The sequence below is a fragment of the Palaemon carinicauda genome, chromosome 7 (genome assembly GCF_036898095.1).
Source record: "Palaemon carinicauda isolate YSFRI2023 chromosome 7, ASM3689809v2, whole genome shotgun sequence".
Lineage (NCBI taxonomy): Eukaryota > Metazoa > Arthropoda > Malacostraca > Decapoda > Palaemonidae > Palaemon > Palaemon carinicauda.
In genome coordinates this window covers 80,598,929-80,615,728 of record NC_090731.1, presented here as the reverse complement: position 1 = coordinate 80,615,728, position 16,800 = coordinate 80,598,929, and the positions used below count along the sequence as shown (strand labels likewise).

The 16,800-nt window shown below is 36.5% G+C and overlaps 1 protein-coding gene across 3 annotated transcripts in view; it reads left to right on the top strand.

Moving 5' to 3' along the window:
- LOC137643945 (uncharacterized) overlaps nucleotides 1-16,800 on the top strand; it is a 648,304-nt gene that overhangs the window by 587,570 nt on the left and 43,934 nt on the right. For all 3 annotated transcript variants that reach the window (XM_068376721.1, XM_068376722.1, XM_068376720.1), the window contains exon 13: nucleotides 1,995-2,160. In XM_068376721.1, the coding sequence (XP_068232822.1) occupies nucleotides 1,995-2,160 (166 nt within the window). The remainder of the gene's footprint in view (nucleotides 1-1,994; nucleotides 2,161-16,800) is intronic.

The window sequence follows — 16,800 nt, the reverse complement described above, 5'->3', positions numbered from 1 at the left end:
GCTCGAGGCTGGCTTATATCTCAGAATGCTTGCATGTTGGAGTGCTCGTATATCGATGTATTACTGCATATATATATATATATATATATATATATATATATATATATATATATATATATATATATATATATATATATATATATATATATATATATATACATATATATATAAAACATACATATATATATATATATATATATATATATATATATATAAGAATAAAAAGGGAAATATCAGTCAAATAGCTCTGACAGCCAAATGGAAGTAGCTTATATTATTATGAGGAGGTCGAAGTGAAATTAAGAGAAACGTTTCCCTCAGTTTGAGAGTCCTCTTGCCAGTTACAAGGCTTCAACACACAAAAGATATTCCCTATTGAAGACGGAAAACTGTGTCAGGCCATTCTCTCAGCAAGAGGGCTTTTGGAATAAAATCCTGTTCATCGTCCAGAATATCACACAAGCGGTTATTACAATTTTATATTAAGAATATTTTTCTTCTCCTTACAACGTAATAGGCTTCACAGTAATTAAAACCAGATGTAATCATAAGCTTAATGCATTGCACTGAACTTGAAGAAGACAGTCTTGAACTCTAGTTGGGGAGAATCAGAGGATCTAGAGAAGGTAGATTCACTTGTGGATGGAAAGATCCAGTCAAGACATGTAGAATTGTGTGAATAATAACTGTTTGAGAATAACAAGAAAGTATCGTAGGTTGTACAGGAAATTCACATTCTCAATTAATGGTACAGCGAGAGTGGAATTTCGCAACTGTCCACTCCATACCTTACACATAAAGGTATAGAACCACACAGGTATAATCTAATCCTATTAGATATGTCATGTGAACATGAAATCCTGTAGTCTCTATCTATAATTATGGGCTTCCAACATTAAGCTAAATGCCCAAAATAATAACTTGCTCCCACTGTATTTCGATGATCCTATATTTAAAGATAGTTCTCTCTGAAAGGTCCAAACAGTTTTTGTGGTAGGTTACATCACCAAAATCTCAAGAATAGCTTTTGCCCATTTACATCATAATGTACCTTAGACCGCGAGACTGTAAAGAAACAAAGGACTCATATTCAGGTTCAAATGAAGAACGAGAGATTCATTTGTTTCGAGAACCCCTCAGTCATTTTACGCTGAAGCCTCTTGACGTCAGTCCAGCAATTTCATTTCGAGAATTATTAGATAAATAATTTAAAATAATTATTTGAGAGCAAAGGCCTTAACACCCAGGAAGCACAAGAACAGGTAAATATCGTAGTTTATATAAAGAGATATAACATGCTACTGTTGAGTCCTTTGATTATTGGATAAAAAGACTAAAATCATGGAAGTTTTACTCCACAGGATTCATTCACAACCAGTCTACCAATTTATTGAACTTTTAGAGTGTAGAAAATGTGTAAAGTAAAACCTGCTTGATACCAATTTATTGTAATAAGTGATATTTTGTAAAAGTGGAAATTCTCTATAGATATGTAATAAAGTGTATTTTTGTAAGCCATCTCTATAATTTACATATTTGACATTTTTATATAGCTCTGTTTCAGCTCGAATCTGGTCATTATTCTTAAAACTATCCAAATCTTAGACCTAATGATCTCTAAGTCAGGGCAATTTAGATATTTATTTTCTGATACGTAAAACAACAAGAAATAATTCAATAGCGGAATGGTCGTGGGTGCAAAGTATTGTTTAATCTGCTGCCGAGAAATCAAGATGAATTTGAGCTCTCTATCCTAAAAACGTAAAGCACTAAAGCCCATATAATAAATCGTTTTGTCAGTGTGTTTGCGCGAAAGGTTGGTGTTCAAAAAAATTAACCTAAATTAGTTAAACAGTTTACAGGATAAGATATTTCAGTATTTCAGCTGTTGTACCATGAATAAAGGAAAGTGGTATTAAGACACCTCTTTATCATTTTAGGTATTACAGAATTTTTTGGCAAACTATTGAGGTAGGCTATTTTTCTCATTTCAGGGTGTATGCTTTGTAACAAAGCTATCTGATGTTGCTGTAGCTCAACGAATGATAGCGCGTCAAAGTGAATCCCAGATCACAACGTATGTTGTTGTTCCAGCTTTACCACGTGGAGCTCTAGTAGAATGGCAAACATGGGCATGTACGGAAAATGATAAATTTGAATGTAAGTAGTTTTGGACATGTTTTTCTGTATATGTGCTTTAGTTTTTACCATAGATGTGTTATATTTCCATGTTATCAGACAGCTTTAAGAATAGATGCAAATTTTCCGGTTGTTATTTTTATCAGTATCTTCTAGTCTAACGGTTTCTCATGTTTTACCTAACAAAAAGATAGAAAATGAATATGGGACATCATGTTCAAGATGTAGCCCATTCTTAATTTTCATGTCTTTGATCTTACTTTAAAACACAGAATTTTTATACATTCTAATCCCATACTTTAATTACTCTAAGAAGATTAATGTAAAGCATAATTCAAATCCAACGAAGAATCTTGAATTTAAACGTTGGTCATTCGTCTATATTTTATAGACTCAAGTTTTACTTCCTGGAGCATATTCTAGGGAATAGGTCATTCCTTTTCCTAATCAAATCTGTGGAGCGGATTATCCATACCATTTAACAGACAAGGAATTTTGTTATTCACAACACAGAAGGCTTATCTTAAAGGCTGTAGTACAATTTTCTTAGCTAGTGAAGATGAAATTTAAAATTAGACTTCTCATTGAAATCTATCATATTCATGTTAATTTGATATAGCTGGTACCATCCACAAAGATTTATCAGTCAAGCTCCTCACTTTATTCGTATTAACCCAACCACACTGAATAAACAGGCCAAAGTCAAACCAAACGAAAGTGGCGGGTGAGACAATATATCGTGTCGAAGCAAGGACAGGCCTGGTCATTGGGGGAAGAAGTCACCATGAGTAGGTCCATTGATATGGAGACGAATAACGAATGAGTTTGGTTGTGACATCCACAATCCTTCTTTCTCTCACGAGCCTACTCCCTTAGTTTCTCTTTACAATCTACAGCTGATAATCTTCATAGAAGAATTAGGAGATTATACACACCAAAAGGAGACGACTTTGAATAATCGGGCTAAGAAAAATTGGACAGAGAAAATAGTAATAAAATTAAAATTAAACTTTCCCGTGGCAGTAGTCTAATATCAGGACCCTGCATACCGAAAAAAACAGAATGATTTGTACAATTTAATTTTGAAAAATTAATAAAAAGAAAACAATTCCGACAATTTAAAATAATTCAACATATTTTGCACAATCACTCACAATCACCTGATCTTCCTGTACATTGCTTGAAATTTTTGATGAATTATTCTTATTTTTCCACTGTTATTGTTTGCAATTCTCTTAGCTATGAGTTTCCTCCGAATTGTCTTATCGAAGAGGATGTCTCTGATTCAATATAATTAGATTTAAAGTGTAGCTGGCACACCTGAAACGTAGCATCCTGACATCTAAGGTCATTGACGCAGAGAGAGAGAGAGAGAGAGAGAGAGAGAGAGAGAGAGAGAGAGAGAGAGAGAGAGCGCAACCGAAGAATGAGGAAACAAGAATTGAAAGACAAGAAATCAAAGAGAGAATGAAGTAGTGAGTAGCAAGGGAAAAATGTGTGAATACCAAAGTAATTTTGTAAACAGTTTAGTATTCTTTTCATCATTATACAAGAAGCTGATTATTCTGTACCCAATACCAATGAACAATATAATGCAATTATAATTATTACGACAATAAATATAGTATTTCCCCTACTATTATAGTTAGGAACATATCGGGCTCTCTTGATGGCGTGCATTAACTACGCTTTTTCTTCTTTAACATTTGGAAAGGAAAACAGTCACTTTTGGTCCAGTTCGTTAATTTCCTTTGCAGTTTGGCACACATCATATAAAAGGGATTATCCTGGATTCCAAAACAGTCAAATTTTCTGGAATAACAGCAGAAAACAGTGAAGAAATGGAGCGAGACCCCTTTACTCACAGCCTATAGTAGCTGTGTGAAAGCACTACTGTAGTCAATTCTTTTTAGTGAGGCAGATTTGCACCGACTCGCAGGGGTGCCCTTTTAGCTCGGAAAAGTTTCCTGATCGCTGATTGGTTGGAAAAGATGACTCTAACCAATCAGCGATCAGGAAATTTTTCTGAGCTAAAAGGGCACCGCTGCGAGTCAGTGCAAATGCGCCTTATTAAAAAAAATTGAGGATAGTAGGCTACCACGTGAAACTCTCTCTCAAGATGAAGATGACAAATCGCTAGTACGTGAACTAAGACTATCTGCGATGGTAGTTTGTTTGCCCGATGAATGCGAAGAAGGAAATGATGTTATAGAAAGTAAAGGGGAAGTTGGTAATTGAACACCTGGAAGATGCAATATAGAAAGGTCTAGACTATCTCGCCGGTTTCATTACCCTTAAGTTTCCCTGATGCACAAATCTTGGGTTTTCTGTATTAAAGGGGACAATTCGTGAACAGGTATAATTAGCAGAGCAAATGATGAATTAGTGAAGCCATCAAAAGAATTTACTGATCTGATAAAGAATATGGAAATAAAATCAAACGTTTTCATCGGGAAAAAGAACGAACATGGGAACAGAGTAGTAAAAAATAGCATTAGATAATCCAAATGTAATGGGATTACCACTTTGTTTAGTCACTTATTTTGTTCATTGTCTAAATCTTTTTAGAATAAGAATATTAATTGAAAGAAATAACCTCCGCAAGGAAAATAGTTATTAAAGTTAAAAGGTTATAAAATGTAATAATCTTGATTACTTATTTTTTTTTAGCATATTTGAACAACCATATTTGAATATATATTTTTATAATTTAGTTTTGAGTCATTAGTAAAAGATTAGTTAAAAATGCATGCACGTTGCTTATTTGTACATTTGGTGATTGAATATTTCCATAAAGAATTTGAATAACAATTTTTTCCGTTCCTGATCTACGACTCTTTAAACCATTTTCCTTAACACCTTCTTCCTACGGGCCAACCAAGGGAAAGGCCCGTGCCAACAACAAGTGTTGGCTTTAATACCCCAACAACAACAACACCTTCTCACAGGGAGTATTTTATCACGAAATCTAGTCACCAATATATCTTATAATATTATTTTTTTTTTTAAATAGAAATGTTATTCATAACGGGATAATGAAGAAAACTGACTATTGCAAAACAAGCTATGCTGAATGGTGCTCTTTCGCCGGCCAATGGTGCTCAGTGACGTCACAAAACTTAGCCCCACTTAACGCTTACCCCTTTCATCCCCGCTCACCCCCAATTTGCCTGTGCGTGGGTTGACCTCCTTTTCTATTGACGTATTCTATAGACCTTGGTCTTAAAAGGCGGAAAGATTCCGTCAATCGGAGTCCCTCTTTTTTTCAGCTCTACTTTTTCTCCCAGATGGTCAGTGGAAAACAATTAAGAATCTCGGAAGGATTTTGATCCTAGGTCAACCAGGGATGGCATTGATAGACTACAAATCATTCAAAAATATATTTCTCCGTAAAACATAGCCACGTAAAACCCGCGTGTCCTATTCACAGGATTGATCCTCTAACTTTAATTGTATATACATACAGTATATATGATACAGACATACACAATATATATACTGTATATATATAATATGATATATCTATCTATTTATCTATCTATCTATCTATCTATCTATCTATATATATATATATATATATATATATATATATATATATATATATATATATATATATATATATATATATATATATATATGTGTGTGTGTGTGTGTGTGTGTGTGTGTGTATACGTACACATATAGATAGGTAGATAATCTAATATTTGATTATTTGATTATTTTATCTATCATCATTGACTACACAATTTATACTCATACTTTGCTGTATCGCTGAATGACCTTTATAGTGCCTAACACTTGGACTATGCCCTAAATCCCATAATCCGTCCACCTATATCTTAAGCCATTGAGGAATGAATTTTAAACTTATAAGATTAGGTCTCCAACCATGAGCCATGAACGTAATTTCAAACAAAACTTGTCTATAATTGGCAATTCATCTCTCGTATATAATGCACTTTGCCAAGCCAAGCAGACTTATTTTGCTCTTAACTCCACTGCCTACTTGTACTTCTATGTATTTTCTTCAAGATCATTGTGTCTAATAAGTACAGAAAGTCTATCAAGAGCACTTACAATGCCAACTTCTGCAGAGCGTTTTCTCTCCTGTTTAGCCAGGGAAATCGTGGATAATGTTTACAAATATTTTACTAATGGAAAGAAAATTATTTCCATAAATTACATTTTCTCTAGATGCTGAGCCTAGTATTGGATATGGTGTTGGTTATCAAAGTTAAATACTGCCCTCAAACATACCTAAAAAACAATTTAGTTTATTATTAGTAGAGAATATTCCTATCCCAGCATCTTCGCTGACTTGTCATCTGTGTAGATGGGATATGATCAGAGACTTCTTATTAAAATACGTTTAATCTTGCTCAGGTCTACAGTTCTGCTTTTCTCTAACAACTTCTGACTCTCGGTGAGAATACAGTATGTAAACAAAACTGGTACACACATACAAAAATAACAAATGAGCATCACTCTCAAAAAGATCGGATCCTACTCTATACAAAAGTAAGAAGGCTCACATCCTAACTTTAGGACAATTAATTAATGATCAAATCCTTCATAACATACGCTACTAAACTTATGAAATATGTTCAAACATGTTCTGTCCCTGCAATACTGTGCAACACTATTTTTGATACACGCAGCGCATTTGGTAATAAAGTACAAAATACATAACAGTCTCCTCCCCCTTAACTTGACATTGTACAAAACTTTACAAATCTAATCTTTCAGGGGGCTTCCCTCTATTCATCCTATAGGGAAGTACACTAACTTCATTCTGTACTGGTACATGAATAGATTCTGAATCTACATCTGATGTTGAGCATCTTGATTAATATTTGATTTAACTACTTCTGAAAATTTGTCATCTCTAACATTCACGTGATCTACAGGATTTTTATTTCATAGCTTTAATTGACCAACATGACGTTTTTCAATAATTTCACCGACTTGAACATCATAATGTAAATTTCCTATCTCTTTTACAATTTTGCTTGGTACCCTTTTTTTCTGGAGTATTGTATCATCTTATCGTGACATTAGAATAATGGGGAAAATTGTCTTACTTTTGGGAAACTTTTTAATTGCTTATACCCTTTTTCTTCTTAACCACCTTGCAAAGTTGGATACAACAAATCTAACTTACACCTAATCCTCCTCCCCATCAACAAATTTGATGGTGTCACCTATTGTGCTGTGTGGTGTTGTTCTATAAGACAATAAAAACTTAGACACATTAAAAAATATGTTATTAGTATTTGCTTTTCTGCATTTCATGTAATGCTTAAATGTTTGAACAAATCTTTCAGCCTCTCCATCCGTGGAAAATGTATATTTAATATCATTAAATTCACAAAAATCTTTAAATTCATGTGAGGTAAACTGTGGACCATTATCAGTTACCATTCTTTCAGGAATTCCATATGTAGAAAATTTTATCATTAATTCTTGAATTGTGGCGGAAGATGATGTTGTCTTCGTTGGAATTACTTCTGGCCACTTACTGTAAGCATCTACGACTATCAAAAACAAATAACCTCAGAAAGGACCTGCAAAATCTATGTGCACTTTTTGCCATGGATACCTGGGTAATTCCCACGGGTGCATTCTAGCAAATTGAGGGTTGTTCTGTTGCATAACAAAATTCATACAATTTCTTACAAATACTTCAATATCTTTACATACACCTGGCCACCAGACAAAAGTCCTCGCAAGAGACTTTGATCTGACGATACCTTGATGATCAGCAGGTAATTCAGACAAAACCTTATTCCTCAGTTAACTAGGAATAATCCTTCTTGACCCTTTCATTATACACCCTTGTGCTTTACTCAATTCACTCCATATATCTTTATAGGGCTTACAATTTACCTCATTTCCACATAAAGTCTTTACCTGTCATTAAACTCTCTAAAACCTTACTAAGTACTGGGTCTTTCTTGGTATTATGTGCAATATCCTTGGCTGTAATGGGTATATCATATACTGAAACTAGCAATATACTGTCGTCAAACTCTTCTATTGCTTTGTGGACTGATGTAGATTTACTAATATTGTGCTGTGGTGGCAGCATAGTATTAAAATGAGAAGATTGAAGAGGAGGGAGAACTGATGCAAAATCACGAATCTTGTACTTGACTACCGAGACATTAGGGGGATCAACTAAGGGACTGTTAATGGCATTTACAATGGGACGCATTACTTGAGGTGTGGCCGACAAAGGAGAACAAAACTGACTGGATTTAATGTTTAAGTTTGGATGAGCCATGAGGCTATTATAAGCAATTTCAATTTTCCTTGAATAGGCAGCAAGCTCAATATAATTAGATTTAACTATGACATGTCATAATGACGCCTCCAAAAGGTTTTGTAATTACCCTGTTTGTCTCTTACTTCAACTATGAGGGTTTTAAATTTCAACGTCTTTAGGAGCTATACTTGGAAAATCTACCGAGTCAAGAGCATGAATGGCTTAATCGGCATCTTCACAAACAAATTTGAACTTTATTTTCTGTCCCTAAAGTAGAGCGTTAATCTCCTCTAGGCCAAGCGTTCCAGCCTTAGGCTGTGAAGGTTTGTTGATGTTATAAGCAAACTCCGCCATCTTGATTTAAATGTGTGTGATGAACGGAATTGGCACAGCAGAACAAAGGGAAATGTGATTCTCAAAATTCCATAGTAAAATTGCAGAGCTTGTTCACAAACTTACAAAGCTACAGAAGCACAATTGCGATAATGGAATATTCAAAATTACTCATAACGAGATTAATATGTTGTTTAGTGGTAAGATGTAAATTGCAAAATGACCACTAAATTCAAACTGACTGGTCTCAGCAAAGCAGATGATGCTCAGTTACATGACACTAAACATTAATATACACAAAGGGCGATAAATGAGTGATAAAACTACTCACGAATAGCATAAAAATATGCCTAAAAGCACATGGGCATATGAGACAACAAGCTATGTTAAAAGACAAAATAACCAATTGATGTTGACAATGTTATGATACGGTTGTATAGTTGCTGGTGTGCTGAGGCGATCACCGGACAATTCAAAAGTTACGGACTCACGAGGCAACAATTTAAAGGATAAAAGTCCTCTCTCGTAAAGGCTAAACAAACATAAAATTTCCCTCACACAGAGTTCAAGCACAAAATCTCATTGATAAAAAGGACAAAACACAAAATCTCCTTCTGAAAAGGACAAATAATTTAACAATTGCAAAGCGGACAAAAGATATATTCTCTCACACAGAGGTAAATATAACATCTCACACGGAGGATAAACGTTGCATCTTGCAGAGGCCCAACATAAAATCTCCTCACATGGAGGATAAACACGAAAAGAACACACAATTTTCCTCCCACAGAGGACAACCTAATTTTCCCCTCACAGAGGATAAAGTTAAATCAATGTCACGCTTGTAAGTGGTAAACAATGGAGTTACAAATAAACTACAGTAAAAAAAAAAAAAAAAAAAAAAAAAAAAACAGTAGGATACATACGGTATTTCAATTGTAAATAAGAGCCCTCTATTTTGGGTTGTAAACAAAATTCACCATCTTTGAACAAACTCATGAAATGAAACGGACTTGGTGAAATTATTTTCTGTGATACTTGTAAGAAAACTTATATTAGAGTACATCAATTCGCTCTGTTGGACAAGGACACGTGCTAGGCTAATGGGGAACGTTAGCTTGGAAATTAGGGAAAGTAAACTACACGAGGGTAGGTAAACCGAGGTACAAAATGATAAATATTAATGTTGGAATGGCAAAATCAGTTGACAAAACATATACAGTAAACCATCACTCTTCCAGAGCAGTGAACACGAACGTTTGCATAACATAAAAACTTTAGTTCAAGCAGGTTAGAACTTTCTGGTCATGAACAAAACCTGCCACAACATGTGGGTTGAACGGATTTAATACAGAAAAGAAGTACTTATGTAAAATTGTAGAGAACGTTCAAGTAACAAATGAACCTGGTTACGTGGTCTTTCCCTAAAGTTATGGATACAACAATAAAATCATTATGACTACAAATCTCTCTTCCCAATTCAAATCTGTGCTTTACACATTCGACAAACTGACTGGTGCATGTAAATTTAAGTGAAATAGCCAGGTACTCAATGCTTAATCAAGCTGATTTACGTTAATGCTTCACAAGTCAAAGGTATTAGGATCCGGTTTGAAGGACTACTCATTTGGAGAAATTTATTTTGATTTATTGTTTAGTGGGACCTTATTGTTCCGGAATGTCTCCCTACAACATGCAAAAAAGATCAACAGGGAAGGATAGGAGAACTAACACTCAAGGGCACAAACACCCTGGTAATAACTTGATTGATGCCCTTCACAAACTATTCTAAATAGAAAAGTGTTCTCTGTCCAGAGGCCTAAAAACTCCACACTTGAAAACTCCACACATGAAAAAAGTAATTTGATGGCCTACTTTAGCCTTGTCGTTACTAAAGCCCTCTAAACTATAAGGGTCTGTTTTGGCACCATCACAGAGACCCCTGTGAGGTGCTAGACAGGAATTTTACGTTGTGAATGGAGACAGTGGCAATGGAGGTGAGTAAGGATGTATTGAAGTAAAGTTAAAAATAAGGCTCTTTACCTTCGAAGCACTGAGAATGAGCACTGAGTACTTTCGCTGACACACTAATAATTATTCAGATATACTTACTCCTTTCAATATCCTGGGTATGCTATCCAGAATTAAATATTCTTATTACAGACACAATCAAATAAAATAGTAGAAATACAAGAGTGAATAACCTAATCTAAGTACTTTGATATACAAAAGTTACAACGTTGAATCAGAATCTTAACATTGGTAAATAAGTAAAATCAATCAAAGAAATGCAAAATGGTAATGATAATATTCTTGCTCTATACACAAGGTCTTTTGTAATATCAAACGATAAAAAATGAGGTCGAACACGTCCTGTAACCCGAGACTGGATTAATCTCAAAAAGCAAAACATTATACAAAGTTAATTTACAAAATCCCTTGCACACAGCCCGAATAGTATAAATTGCCAGCAAAACCTAAATAATGTGCGAATCTAAATCTAAAAATAGGGAAAATTGACTGTGGGCCCACGTTTACCTGTACTTACTTCCAAGTACTTGATGATTCTCTGCGCAATGGCCGTTAAAGCTTGCTTGCATCCTTAGTTGACTGGCTCAGCCCTCTGTTCCTTGCTTCTTGGCAGATCAGGTATCTCTGGTACAGTTCCCAGGTTTATCTTCCCTTTCTCCAGCTGACAAAACACCATAACTCCTCTGTCCTCTTCTGCTTGGTGGGGGAGTTGAGGTGAGCTAGAGTGATAGAGGATGACTAGGGTAGTCTCAATGCCTGCTCGCTAACGAATGGGTGATCCAAAGGTCGCATGGCCTCACCCGAGTCAGCTCCCGACAGGTGAGTCTTGGTGTGATGAGGTGCCAAATAGGGACTTTGGGCAGGGAATTATATTCTTGCCCAGTGAGGGGGAAGCGGGATTTTTCACAAAATACAAAGAGTAATCTTGCATACATAGTAATCCTACCTATTCTGGCATACTGAAGATTAATCATTTAAATGAGTAATTAGAAAAGTGCTGGTCCGATGGGCATACAATCTGGAAATTAATCAGACCTGAATTGGTACTGAACAGATAAAATAAGCTGCTTATAAATCAACAGTACCAAAATTATTTTCAAAACCAGGGTAATAATTTATCTCAAAATACATAGTTTAAGAAAAGAACCAACGTTACGTAGCGCATATCCTATGTTTCACGTTTCAACGCCCGGCATTATATCACGATACATGGCATATCTGTCAACGTTGTGTCAAGCGCATTCTACGTGTGTCTTGGTAGAAGAAAACTTAAAGTTTTGATATGGAAATTTCAAGGCTAACTATCATATTAGTTGGAGCAAGACTAAAATACAAAAAGAAGGCAGAAGAGTAAAGAAAATTCTTCACAATTATCTCATCATCATCTCCTCCTACGCCTATTGACGCATAGGGTCTCGGTTAAATTTTGCTTGTCGTCTCTATCTTGAGCTTTTAATTCAATACTTCTCCATCCATCATCCCCTACTTCACGCTTCATAGTCCTCAGCCATGTAGGCTTGGGTCTTCCCACTCTTTTAGTGCCTTGTGGAGCCCAGCTGAACGTTTGGTGAACTAATCTCTCTGGGGTAGTGCAAAGAACATGACCAAACCATCTCCATCTACCCCTCATCATGGTCTCATCCACATATGACACTCGAGTAATCTTTCTTGTAGTTTCATTTCTATTCCTGTCCAGCCATTTAACGCCCAATATCCTTCCGAGGGCTTTATTCTCAAATGTACTAAATCTTTGGAGATTATTACATGTTAAATAAAAGTGGTAAGAAAAATTATTGTGGAGTATTGTATAGTGTATAGTTTTTTACTTGTAATCATTAAACAGTGCCTTATTCTCATTTGTTTTAATAATTTAAAAAGAAAATCAAAATTTGTAAATGATAGTGTTCTCGGTAGGTTAATGGAATAACAAAATTAATAAAGAATTGGTTCCCTGCAGGCTACTGGTATTCAAAATGAATAAAGAATATTTATGATTCTATGAAGAAGACTTTCAATATATAACTTCATTAAAAAATTTTGTCACTATATATAAGTGTTCAATTTGTTTTGAAATGTAAGAAAATTAGTATCTTGTACGGTTTACTGTAGTATATTTTACTTATCATCATGGTATAACTAATTTTTTTTCTTATTGTGATTCAATAATCCATATCTCCCTTGATTTAGTGGTTTTCCCAGGTGGAGCCCTTGGGCTTATAGCATTGTGCTTTTCCAACTAGAGTTGTAGCATGGCTTGTAATGATAATAATAATAATAATATTAATAATAATAATAATAATAATAATAATAATAATAATAATAATAATAATAATAATAATAATAATAATAATAATGAGGAAAGAGAGATATAAATGAAAAGACTAAGAAATGCAAAGTACTCTCCGTATCTTAGTTTTCTACAAAATAAATCATGCTTTATTTTGTAATAATACCTTTAATAAAAACCTTAAAATTGGCGTCCTGCTATTCACAAGTATTTCTTGTTTTTGTGAAGAGCCTAAAGGTGACACAAATTAAGATAAGCTCTCGAGCAACTAACGTTATTTAGCGACCAAACAGGTATTTATAAGTCCTTGAGGAGTCACATAAGGGTGAAAATTTGTGTACATTTAACAGCTTTTGTCAATGAGGTTAACACTTGCATAAAAGTTGACAATATAATAACTGTAATGAAAAAAGAGTTGAATTTAGTGTGTTACATACAAAAGGTTTTATGGTATAAGATGGCAGTTACTACTTGCACTGTGTAGCACAAAACGTACAGAGGGTACTCTTTTTTATTTCTATGTGCATTGCATGCTGCACATGTTTTACATGGGTCTCCCCTAAAGTAGACATGCATACGAAAGAAGGTAACCTGCTTTGAACGTTGTATTGTTGATGGGTTGTCTTGCAGGAGATACACAGATTTTAGGTGATCAATGGTGATCCAATCCTCTTTTCCACATATGTTGAGGAAGAAAGCATTCATAGTCTGACAGGTGGCAAGGAATGGGTCTGTATATGGGGCCATAAGCATTGGCTTGCAAGCATCGGTGTGCATGAAGAGGTATGTTACGATATGTAGGTCTTTCGGTATGTGCTGCTCTGTGGAAGGGGGCCGGGTAGCTTGTAAGTCTGAATGCAGGTTGTACATTTCCCCACAATGTGATATGAGTGCTGAGTATCATCAGAGAAGGTGACGGGCAGAAAAAAAAATTTGGCATTGACAGCCAACAGGTCATCATATACCATTTCCACCTCTGTGACATCCATGGTATCCATAAGAGTGTTCCTTAGTCTGAGGGTGATCTAGGTAAGTTGTGAAAATCAGCTGGGGTCAATGCAGTGGGACTTCAAAGCTTCTTTGAGGGTACAGTGGGAATGTTTCACCCTTCCGTTGGTTGCGTGGTTGTAAGCTGTAGTCTGATGTAGGGTGATGGCCAGAAGTAGCCCAAATGATACCCACAATTGAGAACTTTGTTTAAAGTAGGTATGCAGTAGATTGACTCAAGGGGTTTTAGAGGCTACGAATCAATTGAAACACCTGTCGTCTCATGGAGGCAGGTATCCACAGATGTAGCTTACCAATACTGACGTCACAAAAGAGTGTGGCATTGGGATCATCAAGGGTGACATCTTCCAATTAAAGAGACATTCAGGATGTCCTGCAGGCTTAGTAATTTGGGTCTTTTTGTAGGGCTTCTGCCAAGGCCTTCTAATGCATTTTCAGGTGGATGGCAGTCAGTTTGTTTCTGGAAAGGGCATCGGCAACAGGATTCAGTTTACCAGGGAAGTGTTGAATGGTACAGTTGTATTCAGGAATGTCAAAGAGGTTTTGGCATTGACAGACTGACCAGGTGTCAGACATTGAAGTGAAGGCATGCACAAGGGCCATGTGGTCTGTGCAAATGACAAATGCATCTCCACTAGTTCGCAGTCGAAGGTAGAGTAGCTTGATTCCATCTTGGAATTTTTTATAAGGAAGAAGTCCTATGTTTGTGGTGATCCGTTGATCATTTGTTCACAAACTACCCTAACAGCAACATCACTATCACTGGCATTGGTGGAGAGTAGGATTGCATTTTGCATGGGAAGTTAGGAGCAGTAGCAATTTATAGGGCTTTGCGCTGAAGAAGGCCGCTTCTTGAAGGGGGTCCCACTTCAGTTATTTTTTTTTTCTATTATTAATCGTAAGGGAGTCTTAGAGGTTGGCAAGAACCAGTGATAATAGTTAAACCAAGATGGTCAAGAGTGTGGAGAATGTCTGTACTGCTGATATGTTCTCAGCAAGGAGGTGAACTCCCTCAGAATATCTGTAATAACCCAAGAATGTCACTTCCATGCCACCAAAGGTACACTTATTGTAGCTGAATACAAGACCATTCTGCTGCAGGCAGTTGGGGATAATGTGTAGATAACGTATGTCATCTTCTTTAGAGGGAGAGAATAAAAATATGTCATCTATTCAACATATGCAGAATGGGGGATCTCTAAAATGCCAACCAACAGTCGATGAAATGTGTCCCCTACAATACAAAGACCAAACCAGGAGTAATTGAAAGTATATGTGCCAAATGAGGTGATGATGGCTGTCTTTGGGATGTTGTCTGGGCTCACGGGTACCTGATAATACCCCTTCAGGAGGATGAGGCTCGACAATACTTTAACAATATGAAAGTAGGTGGTGGTGTCGTTTATCTTGTTGGGAGTAATGATCTTGTTCCGTCTGCATGTTAAGACACTTGTAATCCCCACAAGGGAATATGGGTCCATCCATGTGGTTGGGCAACGACCATGGGTTTGAGGCCTATTAACAAAGTCCCATTTTTCCATTTTGGCAAAATTGGGTTTAGCAGGTGTCAAACTGTCTAAGGCCAAACGTCTCATTCTTGCAAATACTGGAAGCTCCGTTGTCTTGATATGGTGATACTGGGAACATTGTGTATCTGGTATAGTTCTGGACGAAAGACGTCATGAAATAAAGTTAGGAGGTGAGTACAGGCATCCATGGAGATTAAGGACTGAGGGAGTAGGTAATAAAGTATGAGATGGTGTTAACTAAGCATTGATGTGCCACGTTCACTAGGAGGTGGAAGTGGGCGAGGAAATCTATACTGACAAGAGGTAGTGTAACATCGACAAGGTGAAATCGCCCAGTACTGGGCACCACTAAATGACAGTGTCAGCCTCTCATAGCCATGGGTGGGGATAGCAGATCCTTTGGCAGCCACCAGGTGACATAGGCAATCTTAGAATGCCGGAGTTGCGCCCTTAAGAGGGAAGTGGTAGTATCTAGTATCTACCAGATAGCTCACAGATTCTGACTCATGCAAAAAGAAGAGATTAGTTAATGGAGAGGCAACCACCACAGTTGATGGCCTACTTGCACATTTTTTTTTTCACCATTGAAATCTGGTAGCACATTTCTTAGCAGCAGCCCTAAATCTGAAGTGTTAGTAGCTCAACTTAGGGCAAGGGGCGTCATTTAGTTGGCTGGGGTGATGGCAGGGGACAGCATAAGTTGGAGGTAGGTGGCTTGGTTGCATCCCAGGCATGTCCCAAGAAGGGCATTGATGTTCTACAACATTCACCTTAGCTTCAGTTGGCATTGGATGGCTGTCCCCTCCATTAGGAGTGGAGATGTTAATGGAATTCTTGACGGTGAGGAAGTGGATGTCCATAATGGTGTTCACTCCATACATCAGGACTTTCATGGGCAAGGTGTCAACTTCAGGAGGGGCATCTCGCTCAAGCTCCTGCAGACGTTTTTCCCAAAGGGCACAAAGTCTGTAGCAGGTTGAAGCATAACAATATTGATCATGTCTCAGAGGGCCAGCAATGCCTTTTGATCCCCTCACGGTTGTTGAGAGAGGTGATAGGGATTAGTGCTCCAGGGGGTATTATTTCAGGGCATCATACTGTATGGGGGCCTACTTTTGCTTGCAAAACCAATCGGATATTACTAGGAAGGGGTCATTGGATAGTTTCATCCAGAATGTAGTCTGCTTTGCTGCTTGATCGGGTCATGC